The sequence below is a fragment of the Hypomesus nipponensis genome, chromosome 17 (assembly GCF_054491055.1).
Source record: "Hypomesus nipponensis isolate SF chromosome 17, ASM5449105v1, whole genome shotgun sequence".
Classification (NCBI taxonomy): domain Eukaryota; kingdom Metazoa; phylum Chordata; class Actinopteri; order Osmeriformes; family Osmeridae; genus Hypomesus; species Hypomesus nipponensis.
Window position 1 is genome coordinate 20,547,823 of NC_140377.1, and position 16,213 is coordinate 20,564,035.

Here is a 16,213-nt window from a genome sequence, read left to right on the forward strand (position 1 = left end):
AAGACTGGAGCTGTGTTCTAAGACTGGTTCTAAGACTGGTTCTAAGACTGGGGCTGTGTCCTAAGACTGGTTCTAAGACTGGGGCTGTGTTCTAAGACTGGTTCTGAGACTGGGGCTGTGTTCTAAGACTGGTTCTAAGACTGGGGCTGGGTCTCTGGGAGGTAGACAGGTAAGGAGCTGTAGATCCAGCATGCCTTGATGAGCAGGCTGAGGTGAGTTAGCAGGAGCACCAGCGAGATGTTTGTGTGAACGTTTATGTGAAGTTTTGATGTCTCGACTTTATGACGCCTCGAGGCGGGCGGGCGTTTTTAACTGTGTTACACAGCATCTGCAAGAGATAAGAGTCTGTTTCTGTTTTGCTCACGGTTATTTAATGCCCTTAACAGGATTCTTCATGAGTGTGGACGTCACTAACATTGTAGCCGTGCATGTGTGAGTGTGTGTGTGTTGGGTGTGTGTGTGTTTGTTGAAAGCTCTCCTCTCTTATCCTGCATACACCCCCCCACACACACGCACACATACACTCAGCAGATTCCTTTGGGTTCAGCACCTGTAGTGAATATGTGCTTAGCTTGGGGAGATGGCTTAAAGGCACAGTGGACACTTTAGAGGCACAGTGGTTTCTACATAATAACAGTAATACCAAGATGTCCACCTTTATTACGGACCAAGAGGCTCAATAAAGTATTGCACACCTGGGAATAGGCATTTCCAAATACTTTTGAATGTTTGCTGAATGCTGTCAGAGAATAATGTATGTGGGGTTGGAATTCTTGGGAGTCGGCAAACTGGTTCCATTGTGCCAAACTAGATTAATTGAGCACAGAGCGGTCCTGGAAATGGAAATTGAAGACTTACTGTTTCGTCTGCGGAGCAAGTTGCCAGAAGACCATCGTCAAACGGAGAGAAGTCCAAATCAGTTACCAGATCTGGGAAAGGAGGGGAAAGGAGGGCAAGGAAGTTTATTTCTGGACAATGGTAATATGCATTCCTTACGTGTGTGGGTGGGTGGCTGTGTGTGTGTGTGAGAGAGAGAGAGAGAGAGAGAGAGAGAGAGAGAGAGAGAGAGAGAGAGAGAGAGAGAGAGATGAATAACGAGGCGAGGGGTCGGAAACGGGGTCTCTCACCAGCATGACACGGGATCTGAGTCACACTCCACTTGCCGTCAGAGCCTGGTTCCACAGTAGACAGGCCCAGCATTCCTCCGCCTGTTATCAAACACACACACACACACACAGTCAACCTCCCCACCTCCAACAACCTCATGGTTGACCACTAATCCCACTGCAGCATGACACGTTCGGCCATGTGGAACAGACGGTGCATGGAGATAAGACAGAAATCTCGGCTACGAAGTGATAGATTCAGGCCCCGTCCACATTGACACAGGCACATAAACACACCAGAGATACAGACGCATTCCGTCCAAAATCCCAGACCTCAATACACCTCCTGTTCTTACCAGCCTGCTCCGTGTTGAAGGCCACAAGCCTGGGACTGGATTTGATGTGGTTTCCCTGGGAGGTGAAAGACCCAGCCCGAACATTGCTGATCCAGCCCTGGGTAGAGGTGAAGCAGGAATGTTACAGGGTGAGATTTGTATAGCAAAAGTGATAAACACAGTCTGTGTCTGTGTGTGTGTGCGCGTATGTGTGCGTGTGTGCGCGCGGGTAGGAGTAACCTAAGTGTTTGCGCATGAATGCATGCGTACGCATGTATTCTAGTGTGACACAAATGCCACAATGGAGGAGCCCAATTGAACAAATCACTGCACCGATAAGAAGGACCCAAGAGTTTTGACGTTGACGTCAGTCTCTACAACTGATAGGAATCCAACGCATTCCCCTTTACAGGCCCACACGAGTGCATGGGCGTACACACGCATGTGCAGACACACAATTACAGACACACGTGTGCAGACACACACACAGGGCTGTTCTGCATTCTGTCCTAAAAGTGCAGCAGGAAGTGAATAGCCCGCACACACACACACACACAGCTTCCTTTGAAAGCAGCTCAGCCTGGAGGAAGTTGTGAGAGACTCCCTGCGAGGCACAGCGGAGCACTGTTTCGCCAGTCTTTCACAAGCCTATCGGAAGGGGGGGGGGGGGGGGGGGGTTAGGGGGCTGTCTTTGCCTCTATAGAGTGACGCTGCAATACCAAAACAAAGTCAGTTATGGGCGAAGGAAAGGTGCCCCCGCACGCACCGCGGCGAGCAGCAGGAGGAGGACGGAGGAAAGAGGGGGACTGTCGCGGCCGGGGCAGGGTGTGACGGCGGCGGGGACCTGAAGGCTGCACGCACGCAGGAAGTCGTTCCTGCTCGCCGCCCCCCATCCACCCCCCCCCCCCCCCCCCCACCGCCATGCAGGACCTGGAGAGGGTGCCAGACGGTCACCAACCATCAGCCATCCTCTCTGCACCTCTGCAGGGATACACCGGTAGGTGCGCGGACTTGATAAGGTGTGTGTGTGTGTGTGTGTGTGTGGGGGAAGGGCAGAGTCAAAACTGAGAGCTGTTGGGGGAAACAAGAACACCTCCGAAATAAGTGTCCGTAATATAACCTCGTTTTTTGTTGGTCGAGGGAACAGGGGAGCTGAGCGGGCTGTTTTTAAACCCTGGCCTTCACCCTGCCCTGGATAGACCAGAGATGGCTCGTACCTGGGGGCTTGCTACACGGTAATAGCCTGGAATCAGAGTCCACAGGCAGGTCTCACCGCTTTATAGCTTAACTTATTCATGTGTTATTATGCATGTCGAATCGGACTGGGGAAGCCGAATAGAGAGGTCACCTGCATTCTCAGCACTGGACTGGCACACACACACACACCTTGGGCTCTGGCCGTAGCCTGGTGACTGACTGTAATCCCCAGGCCGGTGGCTGACAACCAGGACTTGTTTAGGCCCATGTGAGTCTGCAGGATGGCACCTCAGGGAAACCTCGGCATGCCATCTCCTCTCTCCCTCTCTCTCCCTCTTCACTCACTCTTGTGAATGTTTTACAGTCTGGGCCTGATGGTCATGTGGTAGAGTGTGTGTGTGTGTGTGTGTCTCCACACATGCGTGTGGAACAGTCAAGGAGTAGTGTGTTTACATTCAGTGGTTGCTACCTGACAGAGTCACATTGTGTCATGAACGGATCACCTGTATCCAGCTATCGCTAAACCTCGCCTAGACCAATCACGACACTTACGCATGTGAATACCAGGCGTTTGGAAACGATTGGGGCTATTATGCAATCCTGAAGAAAAAGACGGGTTGCAGGTATCGGATCCCTGCCCAAACGGGAAAGGTAACTCAATGCACCTATTGACACTGTGCATTGTATCCTGATGGACACAAACATTTGTCTGGGTGACAGTCACTTAAGTGATGAGACCTGTCTAGAGAAATCTGCGTCTCCTGCGGAATGTGATGATCTTTTTTGTGTGATGTGAGAACGCAAACGTAGACTTATTATTAATTCGCAATAATGATAAGTAGGCTACTCTGTATTCACTGATGTAATGGCATTTCTGCATCATCCGACATCTAGCAACGCTGGAACACAGCTGAATGGAACAAGTATGGATGCAAATGAAAACAGGGTTTAATATATTCGTAAATGTGTGGGAAACATATCTCACAGATAACGAAAAGCCCCTAGCGCCCGTAAAAGCAGACCTTCAAATATGCAGGAAGTTAATTTACAGTCGTTCTTCAACACCACTCCTCTCCTCTCCAACCACCGCAGCTAGAAGAGAATAGCAATGCGAGCCAGGATAATTGGCTATTGTCAAACGTTTGTCATTACTCACATCTTTCTTTCCAATCTTCGGGGTTGTATTTTTGAATTTGGAAGCCTTAAAACGATTCATGCTATCCTTTCCAATTGACTTTCGTGCTTTCCGGTATCTCTGTCTCGATTCGAACTGTGCGAGCTCACTCTTTCAGCTGACAGTTCACATAAGTCCAGCACCTCGTTTGAGTTACCCGGGCCACACGGCGGTGTACTGGCTTGGACTGGAAGAATAAAGTAAATGACAGACAGGTAACCACCCGACTCAACCTATGATGCTCTTCTTGGTTCAGCCTGCAGCAATCTCTGATGAGTTTTTTTTTGAAATTGTAAATGGGTGTTCAGGTGTGAGTTAGAGGGAGACAAATTTTAACTGGATTTTGTAAGGAAACCATTCATTAGAATACATTATTTATGATTGTATTCAATATAGCAGCATAGTTTCAAATATATCATGTTGGTATGTAGTGAAGACACGTGACTGGGTTGTTTCTTTTGATATATGGAAATTGACGAAAATCTATCTCATCTAGTCTGTTTCGTTTCCCTAGCCTAGAGAGACTCACCTCATTGCTACTGTCTATTGTCATTTCGCCGTCTTTGGCTAGGCACCATATGATCATAGGAAACGCGTTTCCAGCCGGACAGTATCTAGTGGTGCGCACGTAAAACAGGAAGTTACTCTACAACAAGCTTTACCTCACGTGTTTGGAAATAGTCTAAATTTCAACATGAAAGGCAAATTTAAGACACAAAAGAATGGAAAAGGCAAGCCTGGATCAAAAAAGAGAGGGCCTAAGTGCATTATCACGTTCGACGATAACGAAAGACAGTAAGACATGACAACACTGCATTACTGTATCCTTGTAACAAGTTGTAGATAGCTTAGCTAGTAATAGACAGCTAATAGTACAGTAGCCAATAGAAATTTGTAGCCATTATAGGTAAAGATAGATCACTAAATATGACACTTTAATAACATAATACATGGAATTTTGCGCCATGCTTTGACTTGCTACATTTGAATTGTGTAATTAGGTTCTAACCACTTAATAAGTCCACTGCCTCAATAACTGCCGATGTTGTGACTCAACTGAGCAGCAACGTGTGTGATCTAACAACACGACTGTCTCTACAGGGAGTATCTTACAGGCTTCCACAAGAGGAAGTTGGAGAGAAGGAAAGCAGCGGTTGTGGAAATAAAGAATAAGATAAAGGAAGAGCAGAAGAAAGTGCGCGAGAAGGTAAATTATGACCGACATGTAATCACTACATGGAAGACTCGAAAGGTGTTTTAGAGGGTTATGAACGTCGGCTACCGGCTTGTAATTCCTGCTACAGGGAACTGCACCAACGTGGACAGAGGAGGGCACTAACGAGCAAGATGTTTCTTTTTCTTTCCAGAGACACACAGAATACATGAAGTTGCTCAAGGAGAGAAAGGAGGCTCTCGGTAAGTTACAAAGAAGCACTGGAAAACATGCTAACCATGAGTTGTCAATATGTCCTCTTTGCAGTTAGTTTGGACTGTGAAGTCGGCTACCATTAAACGGAACACATACTGTGTTCCAATCCAGCATCTTAGTAGCGTGATATTTATCTGTCAGAGAAAATGCTGTGCTGCTTACTTAACTGGTATTTTCCCCCCAATGTCATGCCGGCGGCGTCTCCTTCACCATAGATGAGGACGAAGATGAGCTGGAAGAAGCAATCACTGGCACCACAGAGTCCGTGCGGTACGACCACCCCAACCACACAGTCACCGTGACGACCATCAGCGACCTGGACCTGACAGGAGGCGGCCTCCTTGGACTGCCAGCCAATCAGGTAACAGAGAGCAGGATGTCCAATCAGGTAACAGAGAGCAGGATATCGTTTTCATTTCTGCTGATTCACAGTGAACCGTTGTCTTTCTGAGTGAATATCCAACGTGTGGTGCGATGTGGTGATCACGCGGTATATTCATGCAGAGTCATAATTTGATCCAGCGGCCCAAGATGTTTGACCGTCTTTTTCAGAAGGTTTTAATGCTCAGAGATATTGCAAAGACTTTCTGAAACCTGTCGCATCCGATCTCTGCGTTAAGCGCTTGCTCGTCTTCTTCACAGCTGGACCAGGGAAGCGAAGAGGAACAAGAAGAGAAGGGGGAGGAAGGGGAGGAACTAGAGAAGAAGACTGCCATGCCCAAGAAATCGGGAGACCCCATCCTTAATAAAAAGTATGTTTCCTTCCATCCACTTTGTGTCAAACCAAGCATAGGAAACACGGAATCACCACTTCTCTCTCTCTCTCTCCCTGTAGGATCTGCTCCTTAACTGCCTCGCTCCACTCACACACCAAACAAAAGAAGAGGAAAGGCAGGAAATCAAAGCAGCAAGAGGGCAAGGGACGAGGCCAGCCAACGGACAGGAAGTCAGGTGTCAAAGACAGGAAGTCGGGTGCCACAGAGAAGAAGGCCAGATCCGGGAGGACCTCCAAGAAGCTGAGACGAAGGCAGACGGGGAAGAGGGTGCATCACCACGACTGAGGAAAACAGGAAACAACGTTTTAAGGAGCATTTAAGAATTGTTTATGTGGAACTTGGCAGGCTGGACCTTATGGTGCTTGATGAGTTTCTATTGGCCATGGAGTGTACAGGTCATACACGAACTGCATCTTCATTGGCCAGTATCACAGACAGCAGTCACCATCTGAGTACTTGATTGTTATTATCCTACACCGCAGCACAAACCGTGTTCTAATATTTCTATGTTGTTTAACTTTGTACATTTCTGACATCATGTCACTTTTGTAATATTACAGCTTTCTGTTGTTGATACTGCATAAATGTGTAAAATCTGAAACCCTGGGATTAAAAATATGTATGCATAATTTGTTTTGATCACATTTAAATGTAACCCAGTTATTAATTTATATAATTGTAGTTAGTCATGGTTTGGAAGTTTTGGAAGAAAATGGCATTCACGATATCAGGAAATGGATGTGTGTGTCTTCACAAACACCATGATAACTTTTTCTCATAAAATGTTCATAGTTGTTGTATTTTGTACTTTTAGAAATGGTACAAAGTGATCGGTTAGAATGTACGTTAGCTCCATACCTTACCTGTGTTTATTTATTTAAGCTCACCTGATCCAACGAGTGCCATCTGCCACGATCACCAGAGCTTTTCCCTTTCTAAAGCCCATGATATTTAATACAGCCCTCAATAGGCGGAACTGTCATGCCACTGATACCATTTTGGCTCTGTGTCCGTATCAGACTGGATGTCCACCAGCTATTTTATCCTGAGCCAAGATGGCCGCAGAAGGAACTTCAGTTTCACCCATTATCGAGACAACCAATAGGATCTGTGTGAGAGTGGATCTCGGGGGGATAGAGAGCATGGAGAATAGGCTTGTGGCGGGGGGGGGCTTGTAGACACTAAAGTTTGTCTCTAAATGACATATCCTCCTTTGAGTTGACAACGGGGCATCTTCTGTAAGGTAAACATCACTTCTCTACCTCATATTTAGATGATTAAAATAATAAAAGCAAATGCTGACATTTTATTTGGCAAGAACCTGTTACTGGTGTACTGAATAAGTTACATAGTGACTAAAGTAGATTGAGTTGTTTTGACAGTGGGTTTCCTGTAGTTAATTGCAATGCCATTCTAAGAAGGGTTGTGATATTGCTGTGACTGTATTGTGTTTCACCATCCTCTCGTCTGATTAGTTTTCACTTAGCCTAACTGCTTCGCTTCAGATGAACTACTAACCATGTAATAATGCCACTTAGCCTGGACTACAGCGGGAAAGAACACTTAAAGCAACCGTGCTGCTAATTATGCCTTTAATATCTTTCAAATCATCGTTGTCCTTATTTTGATATATTTCTTATTTCCCCCTTGTAGTAAACTGAAGTTAATTTTCTTCTCTGTAATACTACAGTCAGTTTTAACTGTTGCGCTGTGCCATCTGTCACCTTGTTTAACCTGTGTGCTACAATTGTCTCATGTTCAATACCACGTTTTGACCTAGGCTAGATTTGGTAGGGAAAGGTGCTGTGAGAAGTGTTTTAACACTTTTAACACTACTCATTCATCAAATGAAGTTTGTGTCCAACATGTTCGGTGAAGTGCCTCTCCACCCCGCCACCAGTGTTCTCAGCCGGGTGCGATGAATGAGAGATCGCCCCCTCAGGTTGCACCATGCCCGTCGCCGGTGACGACCTCGTCTGCCCCGAATTCCAGCCCAACATCTTCGACCCCTCCCGCTGCCACGACTGCTTGCGGCAGAAGCGCATGCACGTCGGCGCGGGCGCTAACGAAGTGGGCACAGCAACCGCAGCGTCCCCAGCAGCCGTGCCACAGCCGAGCCCCCCAGCACCGGGGCCGGGAACGGGCGGAGCACTAGCTCCTCCTGGAGCTCCACTACCCTCTCTACCTGGACAAACGGGGGAGAGAGACACCAGCAACAAGGTAGGAGAGAGAGAGAGATACTGGAGGGGAGAATGACAAGTGCAAAGGGATGGGATTATTCAGATCTATTTGCAGGGTGAGAGAGAGGGGGGGGGGGGGAGACCGAACAATAGGATCAGAGAGCAGGTTAGGTAGACATGGAGGTCACCGGCCAATAGGGAGTGATGGATCGTAGGAGGAGAGCATGGTGTGTGTGTTTGCAGGGTGGCGGTTCTCATGGCAACTTGACCACGTGTGACCACTTGACCACTGCGATGAGCGGACACGTATTTCTATAAGCCGAGGGCATCAGGTCGGTGGGGAGGATCTTTTAGTGTGACATAGAGGCTCACTTTTCTTCGGGTGATGACATGGAACAAGAGTGATATAGGTTTCGTAACAGTCAACGACACACCTGTTGAGGTGTGACACTGTGTGGCGTGTGAGTGCAACAAATTAAAGGCGAGAGAGCGCAGGAGAAGGAGGGAGGACAGCGATGCGAGTGTGCTCCCATTACAAATTCATGGGGGGAGATCATTTACTGCCCTTTTTCGGAATCACTGGTAACCGTATCTAAGGACACTGTCAAAGGTACAGACAACCTGCTGCCCAGCCGGCATACTGCAGGTCCTGCTGCCCAGCCGGCATACTGCAGGTCCTGCTGCCCAGCCGGCATACTGCAGGTCCTGCTGCCCAGCCGGCATACTGCAGGTCCTGCTGCCCAGCCGGCATACTCCAGGTCCTGCTGCCCAGCCGGCGTACTGCAGGTCCTGCTGCTCAGCCGGCGTACTGCAGGTCCTGCTGCCCAGCCGGCGTACTGCAGGTCCTGCTGCCCAGCCGGCGTACTGCAGGTCCTGCTGCCCAGCCGGCATACTCCAGGTCCTGCTGCCCAGCCGGCATACTGCAGGTCCTGCTGCCCAGCCGGCATACTCCAGGTCCTGCTGCCCAGCCGGCGTACGGCAGGTCCACACCCAGTCACCTTCAAGGGCACCGCGGGCAGGGATGCCATTCTCTGCCAACGGAACCACACTTGTTATTACCTGTGTTTTCTTATTGCAGTATGGGATATAGAGTACAATTCAAATGTTAAAAAAGATAAGCAAAAATGCTTTACAAAATAGTGAAATGAAAAGACGGAACAAAGGTTTTGGCAAAATTGCACTCTTACACTGCTGCACAAATACAAAACATATTATATGTCAGACAATATTCGTGTAAAATAATCTTGGGGGCCAAAGACTTCTGTAAAGTTCTGTATTTAAACAATAGATTACAGAAAAAAAGGATATTGTAGGGCCAAATAGAGACCTATATTAGGTTTTATGTAAATCAAACACCCTGATCATTACTTTCAATCTCCAAGGCCTTAAGCAAGGACATACAACAACATACCATAAGCCCATGTTGCATTGTTTTATCTTTTAGTACTAGTTCATTCATTTATTTAGCACCATGGGTGTTAAGACACGTTGTTAAGAAGCATGCACATCTCAGTATTGAAGAAGTCACAGGCACATTGAGCTGTGTAGAAGTTAAAAGTTGAATGGAACCAGTGTTAAGGTTACTTTTTCCCCCTTAACATTCAAGTGATGTCAAAGATTAAGGTACGCCTTCAAAGGAAATTTATTTTGAGAGCAGGGAACACGTCATGAAAAAAAAACTCTTCCATGAAATATTAATGAGGAGAGCCACATCTAGATTGAGTTACAACGTTGTAACTCTAATCGAGCAACAGAAAGAACTTGTGAGCTGTGCGTGTGTGTGTGTGTGTGTGTGTGTGCGTGTGTGTGCGAGCATGAGCAATAGACTGAGAGAGAGGTCTGAAAGAACGACAGAGAGAGACAGAAGAGTGAGAAAGAGGGATGTATACTCCATCAGCTTATACATGAGGATCTGGGTCTGTAGCAGGTAACTTGAGTGTGAGCGCGTAGCGAGCGAGCGTGTAACTTGCATTTAACGGCAATTGAAGTCAACTGTATATATACAAAGTTTTTTTCCTCGTATGATCTGTTACCCAACTTTCCATGGATGTTTGTGAGAATATAGTTTGTTTTTATGGAACAGACATTACTGCGACTGGTTATTGGCACCACAGCGCCAACACCTGTCGTCAACAACCACGCTCATTGGCCATCTGAAACTGACACATGTTGTGATTGGCACGTTGGTTCTGACCGGCCAATCAGGAGGACTCTGATGCCTTGTCGGTGGTGAGCAGCTACTGTGATGTGCGTGGAGGTCGTCGGGGTTACGAGGAGAGCTCCCTGTGTATCCTGAGCCCAGACTGTGAACTCTACATCTGTGACGGAGACGACAGCTGCAGCACAGACAGGTATGGAGGCAGTGGGGAGAAATTCCGCCCAAGTCGGTCAGGGATGTTTTAGTCTTTACCTTTGCGCATTTGGAGACCGTGAGACAGTTGATTTGTGTCGTCGGTTCAGAATTTGTTGTTAGAAGTTGTTAAAGTGTTGTTGTTTATTTATTTTTTGGACTGGAGCTCAGTATTTAACATTTCGGATGCAAATTATCGATTTTTTCTCTTCTCTCTTGCTCATTCGCTCTCTTTCTCGTTCCTTCTTTCTCTCTTCTCTTTTCATCCCCTTTACTTTCGTCATGTAATTCCCCTCCATCCGTTCATGCCTCCCTCCATTCATCCCTCCATCTCCTCACCTCCTCCAGCTGCTGTGACCAGAGCGACTGTCCAGACTTCAGCGGATCCGTCAGCGCCGACGACAATCGCCTGCCATCCCGGCGCCGGCCCACCCACCTCAGCATGACCCGCCTGGACCCCCCGCCCCACAGACCCAACCCCCGTGCCTGGATGGAGGAGGCCCAGAGCAAGGGCAGATTTGGGAATCGCAACTCAGGTGAGAGAGGAAGAGAGACAACTTGTAAAGTTAGACTTCGGGATGTGACGAGACACCTTGGAAACGGGGTACTTCCCCATCATGGGGGAAAATGGGGTTGTCCATCTTCGTGAGTGCCTGAAGGCTGGGTTAGTGTGCTACCCTTTTCAAGAACCCCCAGCCCTGTCTGGAGATCATCTAACTCAATTAGCCAATTATCTCTGGTAAGTACCACACTTTTTACACAAATGTCACGTTCCCAACAATACAGTACTATAACGAAAAAGGTAAATCTCTATGACACTAAATCCTCGATTGGCAAACAAACTGAAGGTGATAACGTCCCACGACTGAGGACCCTAACCCAGGTTAGAGTGTACGCCAGCACTTGACTGTGTGGATCTGGTTACAGCCCAGGGTGTTATTTACATGACTAGACCGTCAGCGACCTGTGTTTGATGTCACCTTGCTGAAGTGGCAAAGGGGGGCAATTATCAGTAACAGAACCGATAGGCAGATTAGTAGCGTGATACTGCGATCTGGCTGCTATTTTTGTCTTGACCCTGATATGGAGTTGAACATGAGGGAGGTGGATTTCAAAGATCATATTGTACAATTTGCAGACTTTTAGTATGTACAGTATACTTTATGAAGTACACTATGTATAGTTTATGAAGTTTATGGCCTCACAGCAATTCCAATTGTGTTTTCCAATGTCAAACTATGTTCCTCGGTCTGTTTCCCATCTCTTCCAGGGTTGAAAGGAGAACAGGAGCGTGAGAGTGGCTACTTCTCCCTGGGCAGGGCGGGGGGCGCCCGTGCCTTCCGAGACAAGAGCCCACCCCCTCCTTACCGGCACCTGGAGAGAGGCCACCCCCTCTACAGCTTCCGCGACCCGGAGCCCAAGGCCACCGTCCCCTTCCGGAACCCCAACCTGGGCGTGGCCTCAGAGAGGCTGAACCCGGAGCTTCTGTACCAGGATCTGCCCCCGGAGAGCCCACCTCCACCCCCGGATCCCTACGAAGTCGCCGTGGAAGTGGAGGCGCAGGTGGGCCCTCGCTCCCCGAGCCCCACCCCCTTTAAGATCGCGGAGTCGCTGGCGTCGGTGGGCCGGAAAGGTTTCGGCGGTTCCTACGGTCGAAGCCACCGAGGGTCTCACTCCTCCTCGCACCAGCAAGTGGGACGGTTCGATGCGCCCAGACAGGGCTCCACCCTCCCGCCCCGCTCTTCCTCGCCCAACCCCCCACGGAGCACCTCCCCTTCCAAACGGAGCGAGACGACCACCTCCCTTAACAGGAGGGGCTTCGACGGTGGCGTGTGGTCTCAGGGGCGTGAACAAAGGTCAAGAAGCCCCGCACCATGCTCCCACGGGCGAGGGGGATTGGAGTCTGGGACCTTGCCCCGAAACTTTAAATCATTCCCTAGTTCTGTTAGTTCGAAAGTACAGTCGAACAACTTCACCGATTTCAAAAACTCCTTGCGTGGGAATGAGGTCAACAATGGCCGTGGTCATGAGAACAATCAAAGCCTTTCCCCTTCAAGGAAGGCGGGCCAATCAGCACTCCGCAAGGCCGAATCGGTTGGCTTCTTGAACGGCCGCGGACATCATGACTCCTCCCCTTCTGGTGCTGTAAACGGACGGGGCCTTGAGGGCCGCAACCCCTCCCCTTCAAGGAGGAGCCACGATCCCCTTGGTCCATCCCTGCTTCGCAAAGCCGGATCCGTCTCGTCGCTGAACGGTCGCGGTCATCACGGTCGCTGCGGTTCCCCTATCAGAGAAGGTTACGACATCGAGAGCCAAGCTCTGCTCAGGAACACGGATGCCAGGAACGGCTTGAACGGAGCTAACCCCGAAACTTCAAGCTCCTCCCCCTCAAGGAGGGCCAACGACACACCCAACCAATCATTACTGTGTAAGAGTGAATCCAGTAACTACGGAAACAGTCGAGGTAGGGACATTCAGGCTGTCTCTCCGTCAAGGAGAGGCCACGAGGCTGCCGGCCAATCGATGCTTCGGAAATCTGATGGTAACTCCTCAGTCAGAGGTCAAAACAACCTGCTGAATGGTCACGGACGGGAACGCTCCTCCCCTTCAAGGAGGGGCTACGACCCTCCTGGCCAATCGTCGCTTCGTAAGTCAGAGACAAGCAGCTCTGTGCGAAGTCACAGTCGAGGCTCCTCCCCTCCTAGGAGGAGCTACGACCCTCCTGGCCAATCGTCGCTTCGTAAGTCAGAGACGAGCAGCTCTGTGCGAAGTCACAGTCGAGGCTCCTCCCCTTCAAGGAGGAGCTACGACCCTCCTGGCCAATCGTCGCTTCGTAAGTCAGAGACGAGCAGCTCTGTGCGAAGTCACAGTCGAGGCTCCTCCCCTTCAAGGAGGAGCTACGACCCTCCTGGCCAATCGTCGCTTCGTAAGTCAGAGACGAGCAGCTCTGTGCGAAGTCACAGTCGAGGCTCCTCCCCTTCAAGGAGGAGCTACGACCCTCCCGGCCAATCGTCGCTTCGTAAGTCAGAGACAAGCAGCTCTGTGCGAAGTCACAGTCGAGGCTCCTCCCCTTCAAGGAGGAGCTACGACCCTCCTGGCCAATCGTCGCTTCGTAAGTCAGAGACGAGCAGCTCTGTGCGAAGCCACAGTCGAGACAGGGGGAGGAGCCCCGAGGCCCCCAGCCAATCACTGAGGAGGAAGACCGACACAAGCGGCTCCCGCAACAGCCAGAGCCATGACAACGTTAGCCCCTCCCTTTCCAAGCGAGGTGTCAGAATTGAGCCGTCAGACCTGTCCGTCCAAAGGAAGGCCACCATTAGAGACCCCAGCTTGCCCTCTCAGAGACAGAGCACCTACGGCGACTCGAAGACAGACTCCGCCCAGTCACCTGGCTCCTGGCGTGACTCCTCCTACTCTCTCCGTGGCTCCTCCCCTTCCCGGCACGCCCACGACCACCGGGCACTGGCCACCTTTTCTCACAAAGCCGTCATCATGGACACCGCCGCCAGGGGTTTCAGAGGCAGCAGCAGCAGTAGGCGTGGCCTGGGAGCCCGTAGCCCCTCCCCCCCGGATGACAACCGATCGCTGGCGTCCCATGACCACACCCGAGGCCCCGTCTCCTCCCACATGCAGAGACACATGTCCTCCCAGAGTTCCATGGACTCTTCAGAGTCCGGCCAGCTGTCGGGGGGGTCGGGGGGGTCGGGGGCGTCGGGGGGGCGGAACAGGGAGGAGTACGCCATGATGGCCGACCTTCCCAAGGCCAAACCTGTCCTTCAGAGGGAGGGCCCTGGACCAGGGACACAGACCCTGACCCGGCCCTCCAGCAGACAGGAGCTCTTTAAGCCAGCCAGGTCAGTGCTGCTACCAAATCTAATTTTATTTACAGTGCACTGTCATTGTAAAATCACAGAATAAACGAGTACATTTAGACATTTAGCAGACGCTCTTATCCAGAGGGAGTACGATGAGTACCATTTCATAAAACTGCTCCCAAAGATGATTGATAAGATTGAGAATTGATGGGAAAGTACGATGTAGCACAATAACACTCACTCCGGCTCCACAGTGTTTGTGCATGGCAAGTAACAGGTCAACTATCAAATCATTCTTCCATTAACTTTGGTGGTGTGTACCTACTGTTCCAGCCACTCCCTAAGCAAGCATCCGTCCAGGGAGTGGGAGGGGCCAGCGGACCTGGAGAGAGACCACACTGGGCAGCAGTATGGAGGAGGTAGTGGACGGCTGTCCAGAGCACATTCCTCCACCTCACTACACATGCAGGTAGGAACTCTAGGATATCTAGCTCTAGGATATCTAACTCTAGGATATCTAACTCTAGGATCTCTAACTCTAGGATCTCTAACTCTAGGATCTCTAACTCTAGGGTCTTTAACTGTAGAATCTCTAACTCTAGGATCTCTAACTCTGGGATCTCTAACTCTAGGATATCTAACTCTAGAATCTCTAACTCTAGGATCTCTAACTCTAGAATCTCTATCTCTAGAATCTCTAACTCTAGGATCTCTAACTCTAGGATCTCTAACTCTAGGATCTCTAACTCTAGGGTTTTTAACTGTAGGATCTCTAACTCTAGGATCCCTAACTCTAGCCTGTCATTGAATCTAGGTTCCCACTTTTGGGGGGCTAAGCCCCTAGATAAAACCTATTATTTTTCCTGTGACCCAGCAAAACTAGTGGGGTCTGGGGGAGTGTGCCCCCAGAAGACTTTTTAAATAGTGTCCTCTAGTGGGTTTTAGGAAGAGAAATAAACACATTTAGATTTAAAATATGAAAGAAAATAAATGTACAAAGTTTTGTATTTTTTATATAAAAAAATTTGGGGGGCTAATGAAACTTTTGGGGGGCTCAAGCCAAAATAGGGCTAGATACGCCCATGTGTTTAACTCTGAGAATGTTGCATTAAAAGATGCAATATGTTTAGAGGGGATTGTTTTTAAAGAAGACTAATATTCATATTCATCTTGGATAGGCGACTCTCTAACTCAAACTCTTTATCTCGTTTAGATAGGAGTTAGGGGAAGCTGAGAGCATATGGCCATTGTGTGCTTAATATCATCTGCATGATATGTAAATGTTCCTTTGAGAGTTTTTACTTTCGATGTGACCTTTCCCCTGCCTGGCAGTTTTGATACAGTAATTGTGAATCCCTCTATCACAGAGAGCCAGTAGCCCCGCTGTTGAGGAAAGCAGTCCATGGCGAGGTCACCATCAAAGACTTCCTTCAGAGCAAATGCAGGTCTGGCTAGGTTTTTTTTTTACGTTCCATTTTCAATGGTCGTAGATATGTCGCACTGAATGCATAATGATATCAATGACGGTGAAGTTGTGGTAGAGAAAAAAGGTTTTACTTTTTTTTAAGTAGTGCACCTTTTTTTGAGAGTCTTCTCACATTCTGTGGTATCCCCGTTGGCTTGTCTTCACCTACACCCCTGCAGGCATTTCGTAAGAGGGAGCTTTGTCAACTGCGGGCTGCTGAGGCATGCGCTTCAAATTCCTGGTTTGGGACCAAGTTTTCACAGAAGGCTATAGGAAAAACGTACATTTATTCAGCAAAATAACATTGAAGGATCGTATTCCTTTAAAGAAAGTGATACAAAGGCCATGATCCTGTTTATAATGACATCCCATGACAGTCATGATAT

The 16,213-nt window shown here is 48.9% G+C and overlaps 3 protein-coding genes across 3 annotated transcripts in view; 2 read left to right on the plus strand and 1 right to left on the minus strand.

Annotated features, from left to right (window-relative positions):
* Window positions 1-3,966, minus strand: part of coro7 (coronin 7) — a 112,090-nt gene extending 108,124 nt beyond the window's left edge. The window contains exons 1-4 of the mRNA XM_084678421.1: window positions 3,795-3,966; window positions 1,463-1,559; window positions 1,128-1,208; window positions 859-929 (exon numbers count right to left, since the gene is read on the minus strand). Coding sequence (XP_084534547.1) covers window positions 859-929; window positions 1,128-1,208; window positions 1,463-1,559; window positions 3,795-3,854 — 309 coding nt within the window. The 5' untranslated portion in view covers window positions 3,855-3,966. The remainder of the gene's footprint in view (window positions 1-858; window positions 930-1,127; window positions 1,209-1,462; window positions 1,560-3,794) is intronic.
* A 455-nt stretch (window positions 3,967-4,421) lies between these two features.
* Window positions 4,422-6,646, plus strand: nol12 (nucleolar protein 12). Its single transcript, XM_084678432.1, has 6 exons — window positions 4,422-4,607; window positions 4,914-5,019; window positions 5,180-5,228; window positions 5,457-5,602; window positions 5,884-5,993; window positions 6,077-6,646. The coding sequence occupies exons 1-6, from the start codon at window positions 4,507-4,509 to the stop codon at window positions 6,300-6,302; spliced, it is 738 nt and encodes a 245-aa protein (XP_084534558.1). The 5' UTR covers window positions 4,422-4,506; the 3' UTR covers window positions 6,303-6,646.
* A 4,343-nt stretch (window positions 6,647-10,989) lies between these two features.
* Window positions 10,990-16,017, plus strand: LOC146253971 (uncharacterized). The gene is made up of 6 exons (XM_084677664.1): window positions 10,990-11,083; window positions 11,818-13,019; window positions 13,323-14,401; window positions 14,696-14,831; window positions 15,730-15,817; window positions 16,007-16,017. Exons 1-6 carry the CDS (start codon window positions 10,990-10,992, stop codon window positions 16,015-16,017), a joined length of 2,610 nt encoding a protein of 869 aa, XP_084533790.1.
* Window positions 16,018-16,213: the final 196 nt, after the last annotated feature.